At 38.7% G+C, this 18,359-nt stretch overlaps 1 protein-coding gene and 1 non-coding gene across 15 annotated transcripts in view; one reads left to right on the top strand and one right to left on the bottom strand.

Annotated features, from left to right (window-relative positions):
- ARL15 (ARF like GTPase 15) overlaps window positions 1–18,359 on the bottom strand; it is a 436,720-nt gene that overhangs the window by 390,210 nt on the left and 28,151 nt on the right. For 4 of the 14 annotated variants that reach the window (XM_078365506.1, XM_017969921.4, XM_035291576.3 and 1 more), the window contains one exon: window positions 16,842–16,898. The exons of 7 other annotated variants lie outside the window; for them this stretch is intronic. In XM_078365506.1, the coding sequence (XP_078221632.1) occupies window positions 16,842–16,895 (54 nt within the window). In that variant the 5' untranslated portion in view covers window positions 16,896–16,898. Of the gene's footprint in view, window positions 1–5,529; window positions 13,992–16,841; window positions 17,174–18,359 lie in introns of those variants that run through there. 3 more of the 14 variants (XR_013532311.1, XR_013532310.1, XM_017969923.4) reach the window with 2 other exon arrangements.
- On the top strand, window positions 11,189–11,295 carry LOC118151787 (U6 spliceosomal RNA). The gene has a single exon (XR_004740196.2). It is a non-coding gene; the product is annotated as a U6 spliceosomal RNA (small nuclear RNA).

Genomic DNA, 18,359 nt, shown 5'->3' with positions numbered 1-18,359 from the left:
TTATTTAAGAATTTTTCTACCCCTATGGTTCAGACAGAAAAACTAAAGGGAATCACATAATTTAAAAAGATAAGGGCCAAAGGTAAAAGGGAGCATTTTAATCATAGAGTATAAAATAATAAGGAAGATGCATGTAAGTATGCTTCCCAGCCCATTATTGTCTATAACCCTATGGTTCCACGAAGAAAGGAAACAGGAAACAGGAGCAGGACATCTAATGAACCAATGAGGCCAAAAGGGTAAAACAGCAACTCTCTCCATTTGGATGACTTCCAAAATTGCATCCATCCATCTGACAAATAATCATTGAATGCTTACTTTGGGTGAGGCAATATTCTGAGCAACAGCGATAGAGCAGTGAACCACCACGCAGAGAGAGACCCTGCCCATACAAACTCCCACTTCTAATACTGCTCCTAGACTGCAAGAATGTATTTCCAACATGGCACCTCCAACTCACAAATCTAGTTGCAAGATCATCTTCTTTGCTCCCCAAATTATTCCTTCTTTGTGTCCCCTGTCTCAGTTAAAAGTGTTATTACCATCCACTCATTGCTTCTGACCACCAAATTGTAGCTCATGTTAAATTCCAACCTCTCCATTTTTACCTCTACCAACTCCTTCAACATATCACGGAATACCTGATCACTGAACAGCTACAAAATTTCTTGGTTCTGTCTCCACCTTTTCATTCCCCCTACCATTTAGTTAAGGACCTAATCATCTTTTGCCTAGATTACTGCACGACCCTCATGAGGGTTTTAGGTCTTCCCTCTGAAAGCTGCTCAATACATTCTCCATTTCAGTCGATGAAGACCATATCCTTTCTCCGCCCTAAAAATCCCCATATGAATCCTTGATTCCTCTCTTCATTCTTCCCCACAGCCAATCCATGAGGAAATTCTATTAATTCAGGCTCCAAAATATATCCATACTCTGACCACCTGTCACCTCCATCCCTACCACACTGGTTCAAACCAAATTCATCTCGACAATAGCTATAATACCTCATTGGCCTCCCAGCTTTAATCTTGCCCTACATTAGTCTATTCTCAAAACAGCTGCCAAAGTGATCCTTTAAACATGCAAGTTAGTCAACATGGTTCCCTGCTCAAAAGCCTATGAGGCACCCCCAGTCACTCAGAGTAAAAGCCAAAGTCCTTAAAAAGGCCTCAAAGCCCTAGGTGATCTGGTCTCTCATTTCCTAACCTCATCTCCTCCTCTACTCTCTCACTCACTCTATTTTTTCAGCTCCAGCCATTGGCTCCTAAAAATTCCTCAAACACAGAAATGCTCCTTAGGAACTTTGCACAGGCTGTTCCTTCGGCCAGGCACATCCTTCTCTATATAGGCACATTGCTAACTCCCTCATTCCTTCAAGACTTTTCTCAAATCTCACCTCCTCCGTGAAGTCCACCTTAACCACCTTTATCATGTGCCATTTTTCCCCAAAGCAATTAATCATTGGACAAATGATATGTAGTTTACTTACCATTTTTATTGTTCACTGTCTCTCTCCCCATTAGAATGTAAACTCTACAAGGGGAGAGATTTTGTCTTTGTTCAGGATTTTACGTCAACTGCCTCAAGCACCATGTCATAGTTAAATGTTCAGTACTGACTGTATGAATGGACTGAGCACCCTGGTTGCAGGATCTTTGCCCCAAAGTCATCTTTTTCAAGCATAGCTCATGCTATGCTATAACTCCCTGTTGAAACTTTTTAAAAATAAAAATATAAATATTTTAAAAATAAAAATATAAATCAGACTTCCCATAAAAAAAAAATCCAACTTTTTGCTGACTCCTTTCAGCATTTTTGCTTTAATATCACTTTTAATGTTTTTAGTACAATTGTTGTCAGTATTTTACGAAATACTCTTTCTAGAAGGTAGTGTTTGTTTGGCCTTCTATACGACATTTTAACTCACCTCGTTTCCTTTAGAAAGTTATTGACTTTAAATCTTTTGAGCATGAGTGCTGCCACTTTAAAGACTACGTAGAGGACATTTTAGGGGACATAAAAACAATCTTAACAACCATAAATATTAAAGTAAGAGCATAGTACACTTGCAAAACTTCTGCCAGAGATGAGGTTCAGCCGATGGTAACATCCACGAGCTCTCTTCAGGCCCTTTGCAATTCATTCTTTTAAAATTGAAGAGGGACTCTGAATTAGTTCAGTTTTGTACTTTTATGCTACTTTCTATTGTGCCCTTTCAAATTTCTATAAAAAATGTAACTGTGTTGCAGATAAATTTGCCAAGAAAATGTCAATGAAACAAAAGGTTTTTATAGTCAGATTTTCTGTTTGTTTATAAGCACATCTATTCCACATGTTTAGAAATACTTGTATTTAGAGAGACATACTTAAAGGAAGTCCCTTCACACATTTTATAAAACACTACAAACTAATTTTGTGTATGCATTTTAGAATGATGGCTGACACACAGCAATTACTGTCAGGTTCCACATTAAGCCTTGTTTAACCTCCACCACAACCCTATATGGGGACGGAACTATTACTATCTGTATTTACAGATGAGAATGCAGAGGTTCAGAGATGGTAAGTGACTTGCCCAAAGTCACAGAACCACTAAATACATCCAGTTTTCATTTCAGATCCCTATTCTAAACCGCTCCATGTCAGGTTGTTTTGCCTCACACTTAAATTGTATGAAAGAGAAACAGATGAACTTCATTAACTGCCAGTTGCCTCAACACCTTTTGAACCTCAGCACCGTAACTAGTCCCAGAGTCGCAGCAGCCGTATTTGAACAACAGAATCCCACCTCAGCTGATTCGAACAGGGAATGAGCTGAGGTGGGATTCTGTTGTTCAAATAGGGGAATGCGGAGTTGAAAATGAGGGCAGACTCTCTCCCTGTGGCTGTACATAAGAGATGACCTTGGGACCAGCTTCTGCCTGCTTTGTAGACAAAGTAGCAGAAAAATGTCAGTTTGTTGAGAAAGTAGCCAATGTGTGGAGAAAAATCACAAAGTAGAGACAAAAATCCCAGAGTATGTCACTAAGACCTCACGGTTTTGGTTCCAAGTCTTCCTGGGTATGGGTATGTCCTTGCTTTTAGAGTTGATGAGAAATCCCAGAAACCAAAAAAATCCATTCCCTGTGTGTATTTCGTGGTCTCAGTGGGTTCCTGTTGCTTCAACTAAAAGTCTGATTACTCAATATTCAGATCAGGGTTTATAAACGGGCTGAAAACCATATACCCTTCACTGACCAAAAAGAAAACAGAACATAGAAGGATCTGAAATGCCAGTATTTAGAAACATTAGTCAATTAAACTAAAGAACAAAATATCTTTAAATAACAAAATTGTGATGGTCTCAAGACATCAGGAAAACGGTTTTATCTTGGAGAGTTTGAAGATGAAATGAACGTAGAGGAAAACCATGTGAGATACTAATACACAATGAGCAGCAGCAATAGAAGACCCCAAAAAAGCAAGCTTCTTGCCATCATACTAACAATAAAATGCACATACAAGTGGGAAACAAAAAATAATTGGTTCTATTTTCAGGTAGACAAAAAGTAATTTCTATATATTCCCTGTCTGTGTTCAAAGATTTTATGCAGCAGAATCATCTGGATATTTATTAAATGGTGGATTCCTGGGCCCCCATATAGAGCTACAAACTACTCCCTAGGGATGGAGCTGTGTTTAAAAGCAGTGACCTTTAAAATTGTTTTTTTCCAGTGTCCTCTGCATTATATTCTGAAGCTATACACTTACACTTACTTATTCATTTTTAAGTTGACATCTAGTTTGACAAGTTGCATAAGGACATAATTTCCAACTTGTTATAAATATTCAGATTTATAAATAAAACTGTTAATCATTCCCTTACATGGATAAAAAGCTCTCTATCACAGAGATTTGAAAAACATTACTTATTTTTTTAAAAAAACATAAGCTCCTCTTCAGTTGTATATCCTTTTTAAATTTTTCTTGAATTCGTACATCTTTTCCATATCCCCAGCAGAACTTCAATAACATATTTTTATGCTTGTAAATCTTTTACTGATCGTTCTATCATGCTTCCCTACATATGAGCTGTGTACATAATTGAAATCTTACATTTTAAATTTCCTGTGACCATAAGTTTTAAATATTTTTAAATTTTCTCTTATGGACTGAGTTCCTAAAATTATTATTGGTCCACAATTGATCAAAATAAATATATAATAAATGTTGATAAATCCATTATAGCATAAAAAGCAAAACTTTTCAGTAATACATCTCTTAATGAGATAGATAGGTTATATTTTTATTTACATAGCATAAAGGATTATTATTTTTCACTAGGATGAGATATGGTTCAGCATCAATTCTATTCCGATTTTTCATATTTTTAATGTAGACATAAAATGTAAGAAAACTGCTCTCATAAATAAGATAGGTGTAGAAGTTTAGCTACTGTGATATCATTCAATTCTTTTGACTTCTTCCTAGTTAAGTAACAAAAAATTAAACATGAATTATCAATATTTTTAAAAAGCAGCTGACAATTTGAGTATATTTAATTTTATTGAAAGCAAAGAACTGAAAATGGTTTGTTATTTGGTAATATTAGAGTCATTCACTTTCTCAACACCAATACCATATTTTGAGTTTTTCCTTTGGCTTGCGCCCTGAAGGTTTTTACATCCAAGGCCAATGCACCCAGATTTAGGATGAGAAAGAGTAGTACCTTTCTCTCCTAACTGAAAATAGAGTAGTTGTGAAAGGGGAAGTGATAAAGGAGAATCCACACAAATGAACACTGATTTTCTTACAGCCCTATGACTACTTATCTTATGTAACTTAGAATGTCCGTGTATCCCCACACAATTAGTGTGGTTTCAGCACATTAATTGGAGCTCTGTTCATTCATTCCACAAACATGTACTAAGCACTTGCAACATGCCAGACACTATCTAGGCACTGGAGATACAGCAGTGAACAAAACAAGAAAGCCCATGCCCTCACGGCCCTTCTAAAGGAAGCACACAATCTGTTAGGTCTGTGTTGGTTGCCCAGCCACCTGCCTAAGCCTACTGTGGCCTGCTGTTCTCTCTACTCCAAAGAACTGTATTCCCACTGTAATACTTAGTTTGAAGTGCGAACTAGACTGGATTAAGGAATATCTAGAAACATGTAAGGCATTGTTGTGGGATGTGTCTGGGAGGGTGTTTCCAGAGGAGACTGGCATGTGAGTCTGAGTGAACTAGGTGGGGAAGATCCACCCTCAACGTGGGCAGGTACCATCCAATCTGGTAAACAGTGATGTAGAGAGTATGAAAACAGGAAAAAAGGTGACTGTGTCATTCCATCTCCAGGATCTGGAATATACTTGTCCCTGCCTTGGACAACAGAACTCCAGGGTCCCAGGCCGTTGAACTCAAAGAAAAGGAAAGCCAATGTTGTAACTCTCCAGGGTCCCAGGCCGTTGAACTCAAAGAAAAGGAAAGCCAATGTTGTAACTCTCAGTTGAAGGTGGAAGGCTGGGCCACCCAGGGAGGCCCAGCCTTCCACCTTCAACTGAGAGTTACAACATTGGCTTTCCTGGTTCTGAGGCCTGGGGGACTTGGACTAAGCCACACTACCAGTATCCCACAGTATCCAGCTTGCAGATGGCCTGTTGCAGAACTTCTCAGCTTATATAATCACATAAGCTAATTCCCCTAATAAATCCCCTCTTATATATCTAAAGAGTTATACAGTTGTCTTTTAGTATCCATGGGGAATTGGTCCCAGGACCTCCTTCAGATAACAAAATCTACAGATGCTCAAATTCAGATAGAAAGTGGTACTGTATTTGCATATAACCTATGCATATCCTCCTACGTACTTTAAATCATCTCTAGATAACTTCAAGTACCTGATCCAATGTAAATGCTATGTTAATAGTTATACCATTTAGGAAACATTGTTAAGGGAATGACAAGGAAAAATGTCTATACGTGTCAGGTATGAATGCAGATTTGTTTTGCATTCAATGGTGGCTGGTTGAATCCATGGACATGGAATCTACTGACCATGTATATATATCCTTTTGATTCTCTCAGGAGAATTCTAATATACCAACTTAGTCAACAGAGAGCTATTAAGTGCTTACTACATGCCAGAACTTTAGCTAAACCCAAAAGAATAGAGAGGATGCAGACTGGTTCTCCACACTATACAATAAGCATAAAGCCTTTCATTCAGATTCACCTTATGTAATATATTAAGTCACTGTTTAAATAAATTTAAGTTCTACAAAGCAAAGACCAAACCATCACCAGGGTCAAGCAGATTCTCCTCTGCATATGTAATATTAATCTGTTGGCTGTGCTTAACATTTATTTATTATTTATTTTTTAAAGATGCAGGGCCTTTTTCTATTGCTCTGGCTGGAATGCAGTGATGTAATCATAATTTGCTGCAGCCTCAGACTCCTGGACTCAAGAGATCCTTCTTCCTCAGCTTCCTGATTAGCTAGGACTATAGGTGTGTGCCACCACCCCTGGCTTTTTTTTATGTTTATGTTTTTGAAGACCAGGTTTTGCTTTGTTGACCAGGCTGGTCTCAAATTCCTGGCTTTAAGCGTTCTGAGATTACAGGCATGAGCCACCATTCCCAGCCTTAAAGTTAAAAACATAATTTTGTTCCCAAACCATGGATATGAGTAAACTACATCCTTGGCAGTGACTGCATTCTAGGATAATTTTTAATCATTGACAAAAACAAATTATTCTTCCTATTAAGAAAAAAGTACTAGTCCTGAGGATAAAACACTAAACATTTGTCAAGAAAACAAAGTCCACTATCCATGAAAAGAAAGTATACACACAAAAAATGTACAATTCCTAGGGTGGAAATTTCCATCAGTCAGATATACTCTTGGTAAAAATCAAGGGCCACCATGTCATTTAAGTTGCAAAGTTAAAAGTATTTTAAGTTCCTACCTTAACTAACACCAAATGTTTCTTATCAAGAAAAAAGCCTCTCCACCTAAACACATAGCTACAATTTGTAATTACCAAAAGAAACTTCACAATGGCCTTTTGTAAAACTGGCTCATGTAGCTAGCCAATTTCTCACTCCCTCTTCTGTGGTACCTCTTTAAATTATTAGGACATTTACAGTCCAGAGGTTAGAACTGTTGTTTCTATATGAAGTTTATAAAGCATACATAATTAGAACTTACTTTCCATTTGTGGTAATATGCTTGCAATTGTAGCCACTATTTCATACCATTAACCCCTGAAAATGAAGGCAGCTAGCAGAGTAAGGAGACCTTGAAAGTGGCACAGAAGAAAGCTGGCTGGACCACATGAAAATGGAACTCCTAAATCTGCCTTCACAAGTGCAACAGTCTAGCGGAAAGAACTACCTAGTATAGAATTAACACTCTAATCCAAATGAGAGGATAAATCTCTCTAAAGTTCCATTTTGATCAAAAATATTATTATTATAAAAACATTTTAAAACCATACTAAACTTACATAGTCCCATATCCAACCTCTAAATATGCTACAAAGACAATAAAAAACAGATTGTGTAGTGAACAAATAAGAGACATAGGAGCTCCTAAATAGGATACAGTCCATGAATTTGGAGTAAAATCAGAAATTACTAGCCTCTGAAACTTAGGTTAATTATAACTTAAAAAATCAGCCCCAGTGATGGGATAAACTGGCATCCTGTGCTCCTACTGAGAAGGATACAGTGTCGTCTATGGAATATTCCTGTCCAAAATGCTTAATCTGAACCTTATGGAGAAACAATTAGACAAATCTAAACTGAAAGAAATTCTACAAAATAACGGGGAGGGCCTCTTCAAAATGTCAAGGAATAAAAGACAAAAAAAAAGTTGAGAAATTATTCCAGATTGAATTCAATAAATTCATATTGAATACCTACTATCTAGATAACAGTAGAGTGTGTTAAAAAAAGTTATATATTTTTTATAACAAAAAAAAGAATATGTTACCTTACATGGCAAAAGGAACTTTGCAGATATAATTAAGGATCATGAGATGGGGAGATTATTCTGGATTATTCATGTAGGCCCAACTTAATCACAAGCATCCTTATAAAGAGGGAGACATGAGTGTCAGAGTCACAGAGGAGATGTGATAATGGAAGCAAAACCTAGAGGTATGCCATTGCCAGAAGAGGCCATGACCGAAGAGTACAGACAGGTGTTAGAAGATCAAAGGGACAAAAAATGGATTCCTCCCCAGAACGTCCAGAATGTATCAAATTCTGCCTCTAAATCCTCTCTCTACCAGGTTGAAAAAGACACCTAACCATGCCATGTCCCAGTCTCCTCTCTGTAAAATGAGGATAATAATATTACAGTACCTTCTTCAAAAGATTATACCTAGTTCAATGAATTTGTCTATAAAAGCCTTAGCACAGACACCACTTAACACTTCGTATGTGCTCGGTAAATATCAGTGGTATTCTTGACCATGATGATGGTGAAGAGCCACCAGATGCTGGGGGAGGGGAACAGAGAAACAGACTAACATTGTCACTGTCCTCACCGCACTTACGTTGAGATGTGAATTAGAGAAAAATAACCAGGATTTCTAAGACTGTGCGATAGATGCACTTCGGCTGATGAAATGCTCTACAGTTCAAAGGAGGCTGTTAGCTCTTTCTCAGCAAGGAACGCTGGCATCAGAATCCAGGTAATGGCAGAAAGGCGAGGCAACTAGGCTAGGAGAGATCAAACTTGGGGACTGCTAGGATGGTGAGGCAGGGGGGTGCTGCAGACCGAGTCTAGTTCCTGGCTTGGCAGCTGAATGGGCTGTGGTGCCAGTCACTGAGAAAAAGGAGCCCAGGGCATGAGCAGGTTTAGGGGCAGAAAGAGAGTGAGCTCATGCTGGGTCAAACCCAGCTGGAAGGGCCACCCAAGAGGACCTGTGCTGGAGTCACAAAGGCATGCGGCAGAGAAGTCCTGATCTTGAGAAAAAGGGATACGTTCTGCATTCCCCAGAATAAAACACCTAAACCAAACAATTTTATCTTGTTCTTGCCTGGATTTCAATTTCAAAACATGATAAAGAAAAAGAGTGGTCCTATCAATCTTACATATTTCACAGTGGAACTATATAAACAGAAATTAGGAGGGATATTTGTGACTCTCAATAGGTTCGCTAAACCTAGAATTTTAAATTCCCCTGCCAGAAAGTTAGCATGCTAGCCTGATATTTTACTTTACTTGAGAACATTATTTTGCTTACTAAAGGTAAGAAAGAAAACATTTATAAACTCTTATTTCCTAGGTTATAAAGCATATAACCCCTCACTTATATCCCCCAAAAATAAAGCTGTCGGGAACAACTCTAACCATGTGTGATCATGTGTCTGTGGGCAAAAATACACATACGATATTGATATAAAGAAAACACTAGATTCAATCTTGGTCCATAGAGTCCCAATTAGTAATCCAACCAGAAGCTGGATTTGCCACACAACACAAAACCAGTCTTGCTGCCACATTATGTGCTCATTCAGTGTGTGCCTGACAATGGCTACAGGCAACACTTACTCTCTGCCTACACACGGTCTTTGGGGTACGCCAAACCGTCTGTTGGCTGAATCTCAGCTCAAACTGCCTTAGCTCACTTCCTTGTGGAACAGATGACTAATTGTCCCCAATATCCATTCTCTATGTCCCATCACGAGTAGAACCCACAGAGTCTTGGATGCTTCCTAGAGTTCACCTTTCCAAGCTTCTTTGGTATTCATGTATCACCACATGACTTAAGTTCTGGCAATTGGGATGTGAGGGGAAGTAATGCCTGTAATTTCCAGATCATGGTCATAGAAGGGAACTACTTGGCCTCCACTTTCTCTTTCCCACAGAATAAACAAACACACAGGAGTGGAGAACCACCTGCAGCCTGCACATGAGCAGAACCACGGAAGCAATGGAAGAATGACAAGCTAGAAGGAGCTGAGCCACTAACAAACTCATGAAGTGAGGAGCTAGATTCCAAACTGACTGATGGCTTAAATTTAAAATTTAATATTATTTTATTATTATTTTTAGAGACAGGGTCTTGCTATGTTACCCAGGCTGGACTTGAACTCCTGGGCTCAGCCTCCTGAGTAGCTGAGACTACCGGCACACACCATCATGCCTTGGATTTTTATATGAGAAACTTATTCTGCTTAAGCTACTATTACCTTGGTCTTTATAAAAACAGCCAAGCCAACATCTTAATTCATTTCCACTCAAATCATTAAAAGTATGATTATGCAGAATGTATTTAATTAAGGTGTGGCTCACTTTGTTTTAGAGGTTTTCATTTATTTATTTATTTTTAATTGAGATGGAGTTTCACTCGTTACCCAGGCTGGAGTGCAATGGCGCAATCTCGGCTCACTGCAACCTCTGCCTCCTGGGTTCAGGCAATTCTCCTGCCTCAGCCTTGTGAGTAGCTGGGATTACAGGCATGCGCCACCATGCCCAGCTAATTTTTTGTATTTTTAGTAGAGACGGGGTTTCACTACGTTGACCAGGATGGTCTCGATCTCTTGACCTTGTGATCCACCCGCTTTGGCCTCCCAAAGTGCTGGGATTACAGGCGTGAGCCACGGCGCCCGGCCCATTCCTTTATAATGACTGCAGACATCTCAGCATCTCACACAGTTGACAATAAATGTGTATGCTGGAATCTCCAAGGGGCATAATAATAAAAGGTACAGTTAATACCACCCCTCTCCAAATGGTCATATATTAAATCTGTTCTTTAATCTGTTGCTTGAACCAGTATTTGCAGAGCCCATGTGCAAAAATCCCAACCTATCTGACGAATTTTTAACCTTGGTGTTATATATGATGGCAACATCCTATACCCAGCATTAGGACTAGGCTATGCTGGCTTTCTTTTTTCTCTAGGAGAGGACAGATTGTACTAAGTCCTGTATACGCTCCTCTTTGGTGTTTATGGCAGGCAGAATAATGTCCCCCATAGAGTCAATTACCATCACAACCCCAACCTGTTCATTTCCTAATCCCTGAACTTACGAATATGTTACCTGACATGGCAAAAGGAGTTTTAGATATAATTAAGGATCATGAGATGGGGAGATTATTCTGGATTATTCATGTAGGCCCAGCTTAATCACAAGCATCCTTATAAAGAGGGAGACATTATTTTTTTAAATAAAAAAAATTTAAAAAGTGCTCACTTCGGCAGCACATATACTAACAATGGAACGATACAGAGAAGATTAGCATGGCCCCTGCACAAGGATGACACACAATTTCATGAAGTGTTCCATATTTAAAAAAAAAAAAAAATTAAAGAGGGAGACATGAGTGTCAGAGTCACAGAGGAGATGTAATAACGGAAGCAAAAGTTAGAAGTATGCCGGGCGTGGTGGCTCACGCCTGTAATCCCAGCACTTTGGGAGGCCGAGGCGGGTGGATCACGAGGTCCAGAGATTGAGACCATCCTGGTCAACATGGTGAAACCCCATCTCTACTGAAAATACAAAAATTACCTGGGCATGGTGGTGCGTGCCTGTAATCCCAGCTACTCAGGAGGCTGAGGCAGGAGAATTGCCTGAACCCAGGAGGCAGAGGTTGCGGTGAGCTGAGATCGCACCATTGCACTCCAGTCTGGGTAACAAGAGCGAAACTCCGTCTCAAAAAAAAAAAAAAGTTAGAAGTATGCCATTGCCAGAAGGGGCCATGACTGAGGAGTACAGACAGCTGCTAGAAGCTCAAAGGGGCAAAATATGGATTTTTCCCCGGAACATCCAGAAAGAACACAGCTCTGCCAACACCTTGATTTTAGACCAGTGAAACCCACTTCAGACTTCTGACCTCCAGAATTATAAGAGAATCTATGCTGTTTTAAGCCACAAAGTTTGTGATAATTTGTTACAGCATCCATGGGAAACTAATACAGAGTCCTTACATGTAGTGTTGTATATTGTAATAACCCAACTGAATTATGGTAGGATTTGTCCAGACCTAAAGAGCTAAATGAAAATATACAATCTTATTAATAATATTGTTACTAATATTGTCAGTAGTAATACTAATAACATACATTGTTTTGCCTTTGTATTGTAATCACAAAGGTAGCTCTCCCTGCCTCCCTCCCCCAGCAAAAAAGAAATCATGGAAATTGAATAATGAGTAGGTACAAGCAAATCTTATAACTAGTTAAAAGGATGATTTCCACCCACAAGCGAGTGACTCTTCATCTCAAGGTGAAACTGAATGCCATTTTTACTGTTATTGTTTTGAAGGATTAACTCTTTCTCTGCTAGTAAAACAGCATTTAATAATTTCTGCAAAGGCCAAAGAAGAATTTAAAGAGTTTTTAAAGCTCTTATTGATGACCAAAATCTGTAACCATGCACGATATTCTCCTGGTATTACTTAGTTCAAATATCTATCACTTGTTTCCATTTTAGTTCATGCAGCTATTGGGTACAGAAAAGCAAACAATCACCCCTGTGGCTTTAATGTGCTTTAAACAGTACCATTCCTGGAGAAGGGCAAGATTCACTGACCCTGACTTCATTCATCTGGGCCTCCTGTGTTCAATGTTGGTCAAAGGGGTTCACAATCTACAGGAAGGTCACTAAAAGCTAAAATTATCACTGCTCCCTTAACCTGCCTCTTGTTAGCACCAGCTAGTTGTTCCCCATTGTGCTTCTGGTTCCATGATGGTTGCATTATAGTTCCCAACTCAGAGAGGTCTCAGCACAACACCTTTGGAAAATGCTTACCCTGCCATTCCTAAGAGAATTCCAAAGCAATGCGCTTGTGTGTCTCTCTGGCCCAGAGCCCATCCATGCCTAACTGTAGAAGGTTCACTTCAAGATCACATTCTTAAGCATGGCCTGTTTTCGTTGCCAGGATTTCAAAAAATCATAGAACCACAATTGTACTATAAACTCTTGGCCTAAATTTACGTCCCCTCCTTCCTCCTGACCAGAACCAAATGAATGTTGCTTAAGACCCAAAATAGATCCACATAACAGGACTCCTTTTGTTTCAGAAACTAAATTGCTTCTTTGTGATACATCCCTATGTTACATTAGGAGAATAACACTATCTCCTGGGCTATGCTCATAGGAAGTATAGAGTTATCTCCTTGGAGCAGATACTTGGTTTTAAGGATGATGCTGTTTGTTTAATTTGTTTACCTGCTTCCCTCTGTCTCAATTTGTTCTGGGCTTTGGAAGCCTTCATATCTCCACCACTGATAATGTCTATGTTTTTCTACCTATACCTTAAGTTTCCTGCCACATCTTCCTAAGGTAAGGCCCTTTAAATAAGCATCACTGCTTTTCAGGGTCTGGAGAAAGATCTGCCTACTTCAAACCTCAGCGGGAAAGGTGGACAGCAAGCACCAGATACCTTTTGTTGTCTCTGAGTAATGCTCTTTATCAAACCTTTTAATGGTAGGACAGATTCACCTGTATATCACACACTTAACCTTGGAAGCTTTCAGGGTCTCTATCCTATATATGTTACAATTTGGTTGTGCTCACTTCAGCTTATGGATTCCTCATATGAAAATATATGGCTTTTTGCTCCTTAACTTTTAAGTGTTTAACTAGCTGCTGTTTGGCAATAACATTAAAAGCACATAGAAAAACGATTCAAGCGCGACAATCTAACACTGTTGCTCATCCTCATCCCATAAGCTAAACCATAATCTGTTTAGATTTCCTTCTTTTTGTTTTACTCATAACTCAGCATTTATTTCCAACAGGAGCTAGTAAGAGTTTGTTTTTGTTTTTTTTTTCTAGTATGTTTGTGTTATCTGCAATTTACAAGGCTTTTTTTTTCTCCCTGTGTTAGTCTGCCAAAATAAAATACCATAGACTGTGTGGCTTAAACAACAGAAATTTATTTTCTCACAGGTCTGCAGGCTGGAAGTCCCAGATCAGGGTGCTGGCATGGTCAGTTTCTGTTGAGGGCTCTCTTCCTGGCTTAAAGATGGCCACCTTCTTATGTCCTTATATGGTAGACAGAGAGAGAGAGAAAGCAAGCCCTGGAGTCTCTTCTTTTAAGAGCACTAATCCCATCAGGAGAGTCCCACCCTTACAACCTAATTATCTAAACCTAATTATCTCCCAAAGGCCCCATCCCCAAACGTCATCACATTAGGAGTCAAAGCTTCAACATATAAATTTTGTGTGGGACACAGTTAAGACTGTCACACTCTCTCCTTTTAGGGACAATTTTTATCTGCCTTGGAATGAATTCATGACCAGCCTTTCTTCATTAAATAAGCAGGGACAGAGACTGAACACCTGTGAGATCTCAGGTCCCGACTAAGTGCTAGGTATTCATGGAGAAATACATACAATTCCTGATATCAGCAGTCTCAATATTCCCAAGTTCTAGATGGAAATACTTGGTTGTGCTGGCTAACTGCAGCAGCCATGGAAATATGCCAGTCAGTGCTCCCTTTCTAGAGAAGCACAACTGACAGCCTCCAGCTGCCACAGCTTCAGGTCCATCAGGGCATTCATGCAGACACTATCTTTCTGCTGGGCTGCCAGCCAGCTCCCAAGCATGCAGAGGTACTGGAATCACGCTGTTGTTGGGCAGTGTGAAACTCCAGCAACAGGCAACTTTGCTTAGGGAAGACCCATCCATCCAATCAAGACTTCTCAGAACTACATGGCAGTGTAAAATTCTTCCCCAACCCTCCTTCCTTCACACTCTTTCTTCACAAACGTCAGACTCACAGCATGGTCTAAAGGCTCTCTCTACCTTTTGTGGTTTCCTCCCTCTTTCCACTTCAAAGATATTCCCCAATTTGCATGCCAAATCCCAATTTGGAAACTGCTTCTCAGAAGATCTGGGAAAACTGACTCAGAAATTAACTTCACATAAAATAACTAAAAGACATGTTTAGCTTCCAAGTAACCTATTTGTCTACCTGGGGACAAATACTCATCTGAGACAGCTAAAACAAAAGGTGATAGAAGAAATAAAGAAAATCTGGTTTTTCTTGCATTCAAACAAAGCCAAAACAGAAAATTATTCTCACTATAACTTAATATAATGAGACGTACAGTATTGAGCATTTGCCAAGTGCCAGATGTTGTGCAAGGTACTATAAAGGCTATAAAGACAAACTCAAGATAGAGTTCCTGCCCTCGAGGAACTTACAAGCTGTACTCCTACCTTTTACTCAGAATTTTTACATCATTCATTTTAAACAAATTCCTTAAGCATTTTGTACACACGTATACATGTTCTTCTGTGCAAAGTAGATGACAAAACGAAATTAATTCATGTAAATCTTTTTAAGTCCTTATTTAGAAAATAATTTGGTCTTTAAAAGTAAACATCACTATATTTCCTGTCTACAGTCTTTGAATCCCCTCCCTAGGCCTCTGAAGGGGAAATTTCAAGACATTTTATCACTTAATCTGATTAGAAAAGTTCCTCATGCTCATCTACATAAATACATCTCCAAAATCCCAAGTTAAGAGATGAATTCAAGGCATTTGGGTCAACTGACACAGGCTGGCGAAGAAAAAAAAACACAAAACCCCAAACATCTTAACATACTCATTTTTTTTGTTGTATTGTGAAATATCTACATACAAAAAGTATATAAAGTAAATACGTAGTTTAAGGAATAACATAAAGAAAACACTGTGTACTCATCATTCAAGTTAAAAACTAGAATATTACTATAACTTTTTTTTTTGGAGACAGAGTTTTGCTCTTGTCACTCAGGCTGGAGTGCAGTGGCACAACCTTAGCTCACCACAACCTCTTGCCTCCTAGAGTTCAAGAGATTCTCCTGCCTCAGCCTCCCAAGTAGCTGGGATTACAGGTGCCCGGCACCATGCCCAGCTAATTTTTGTATTTTTGGTAGAGATGGGTTTCACCATGTTGGCCAGGCTGGTCCTGAACTCCTGACCTCTGGTGATCCACCACGCTTGGCCTCCCAAAGTGCTGGGATTACAGACGTGAGCCACCGCACCTGACCTACTATGATTTTTAAAGTACTTTTCCTTCCCTCCACTGCTTTACAACAGTTCTCAACCTCACATTATTGACATTTTGGGCCAGATAATTCTTAACCAGCACATTTTGAATGTTTAGCAACAACCCTGGCCTCAACCCACAAGATGACAGTAGCATGCCACCACCACCACTACAGTCAGTTGTGACAACCAGAAGTGTCTCCAAACATTGCCATACATCCCCTGGAGGGCAAAGTCACCCCTTGTTGACGACTACTGCCACTACCTGTGAGGTAATCACACTCTGAATTTTTGCTTTTATTTATAGTTTATCAACAGCTATAACCCTAAAACAATGTATTGCTTAATTCTGCTGTATTTGAACTTCATAGAAATGAAATTATACTCCATGTATTTTCCTGTGACTTGTTTCTTACATTCAACATTGTTGGTGAGATACATCCATGGTGTGTTATTATGAGCTATAATTCATACAATCATTTTTTCATATGTTTTTGTTGCTGTATTATAATCCATGAAATTAAAACTCCCTAATTACTTAATCCATTCTATTATTGATGGATATTCATATTGCATCTAACATTTTGCTTTTATGAATATCTCTACTAGGAACCTTTCCTACATAGGTCTTCTGGTAATTACACAACAGTTTCTCTGAGCTATATACCTACAAGTAGAATTGCTCAGTCACAAGATATGCTCATGTTCAGCTTTATGACCTTCCAAAGTGGTTGTATAAATTTATACCCCATCAGCAGTGGAGGACAATTGCCATCACTCCACATGATTTCCAACAATAGGGTCTTCACTTATTTTTCATGACATGTGGTACCACAAAAATATACATTGCTTACCGTGTAAATCCCAATTCTACAAACAGCAAATGAGATCTGGATACATTCAGACATTCTCTATAAGATTAAAATAAGAATAAGAGATTACAACAAAATGTTTGTACCAAAGCACTGTCTTCATTTCTCTTACTCTTGTTTCCCTCTTTAAAGAAAATCTGCTATATTCCAACATCTGTCTTATGAGCAAGTGGCTGAATTTCTTCCGTCTACTGCTTTCTAGGCTAGCTCAAGTAAGACAGAGATAATAAAGTCTGGGGCATGTGGCTGTACCTTGGGACTATGAGGCAGATACTTTGTCCTCTAATATAAGAGCATCATTTGAGGAATGCAACCTATTACAACGGTTTAAATTCATTTCTTTCAAATCTTGCTCTAATATCCCATTTTAATAATACATCTTTGGCTGCTATCAGTCGCTTTTTAAGCACTTCTCTTTCAGTTCAATTCTTGCTAGATCATAAATGTCTATAATCCTTATAATGGATAGAAAAGAAATCTCTGTGAAAGGGAAACACTCATAGTTAAATGCTGAAAGTTATGAATGGACTAAATTTAGACAGGAGACTGAGGTCCTTGGTCTCAGAATATCAATGGGAGTACTCAACTTAGAATTTACAACTTCTAACTCCCAAATCAAATTCAGATTCCTAAAACACATGCCCACTCACAAAACCATGCATACCAAACATGAGTATTGGTTTCTTTTCCTTTCTTTAGCTGGAGAAATATTTTTAGCACATTAAATTAGTATGTAGTCAAAATAACCCTAACTTTATACAGTCAAACACTGTTATTATGGTTTGTTGTTGACAAGTTAAAACTTCTCCCTAAAGCTTATAATGCCATAAATCTCAGCAATCATGGTTTTATCCATTGTGTCAAGGAGACAGAGACACAGCATCCCTGACTTTCCGTGGTAGCCAAAAGGCTTCCAAAGATGCAGTTGTTGAGGAAGACCAACAAGTGGCATCAGATCCATCCTGCCTCTTCACATAATAACCACTAGAAACTAAATTCGTATGATCAAAGGAATTTGGCAGAGAAAAGATTGAAAAGCCAAAGGTATATGCATGGACATTAAAAATAAAAATTACAGCAATGGAAAATCAAACTCAAAGATAATCTATTGAGTGAAGTACTTAAACTCCATATAAACTTTCAAATAATTCCAAACATTCAATGGTGCTATTGTTCAAAACAAATGGCTGATGATTTCATACTGGGGATCATGATCACAACTATTATTAAGTTATTATTATCATGACTGTAACACTATGGGGTTTATTTTGAATGAAATACACTACTGAAAACAAATGAGGTCCATGCCCTGGCATCCTCAGAGCCCAAGACTAAGAATGCTCATTACCTTGTCCAACACCCTTCTTTCCATCTACCTTTGGAAATTACCTCAGGTGGTACCATTATAACATAGTAGTGAATGACCGAACAACTCTCTTCGAGTAAGCTGGAAAAGTTATTTTCCCTAACTGAAAGATAACTATCTTACTTTATACCACC

The sequence above is a fragment of the Callithrix jacchus genome, chromosome 2, assembly GCF_049354715.1.
Source record: "Callithrix jacchus isolate 240 chromosome 2, calJac240_pri, whole genome shotgun sequence".
Taxonomy (NCBI): domain Eukaryota; kingdom Metazoa; phylum Chordata; class Mammalia; order Primates; family Cebidae; genus Callithrix; species Callithrix jacchus.
This window is presented reverse-complemented; position numbering and strand designations above follow the sequence as displayed.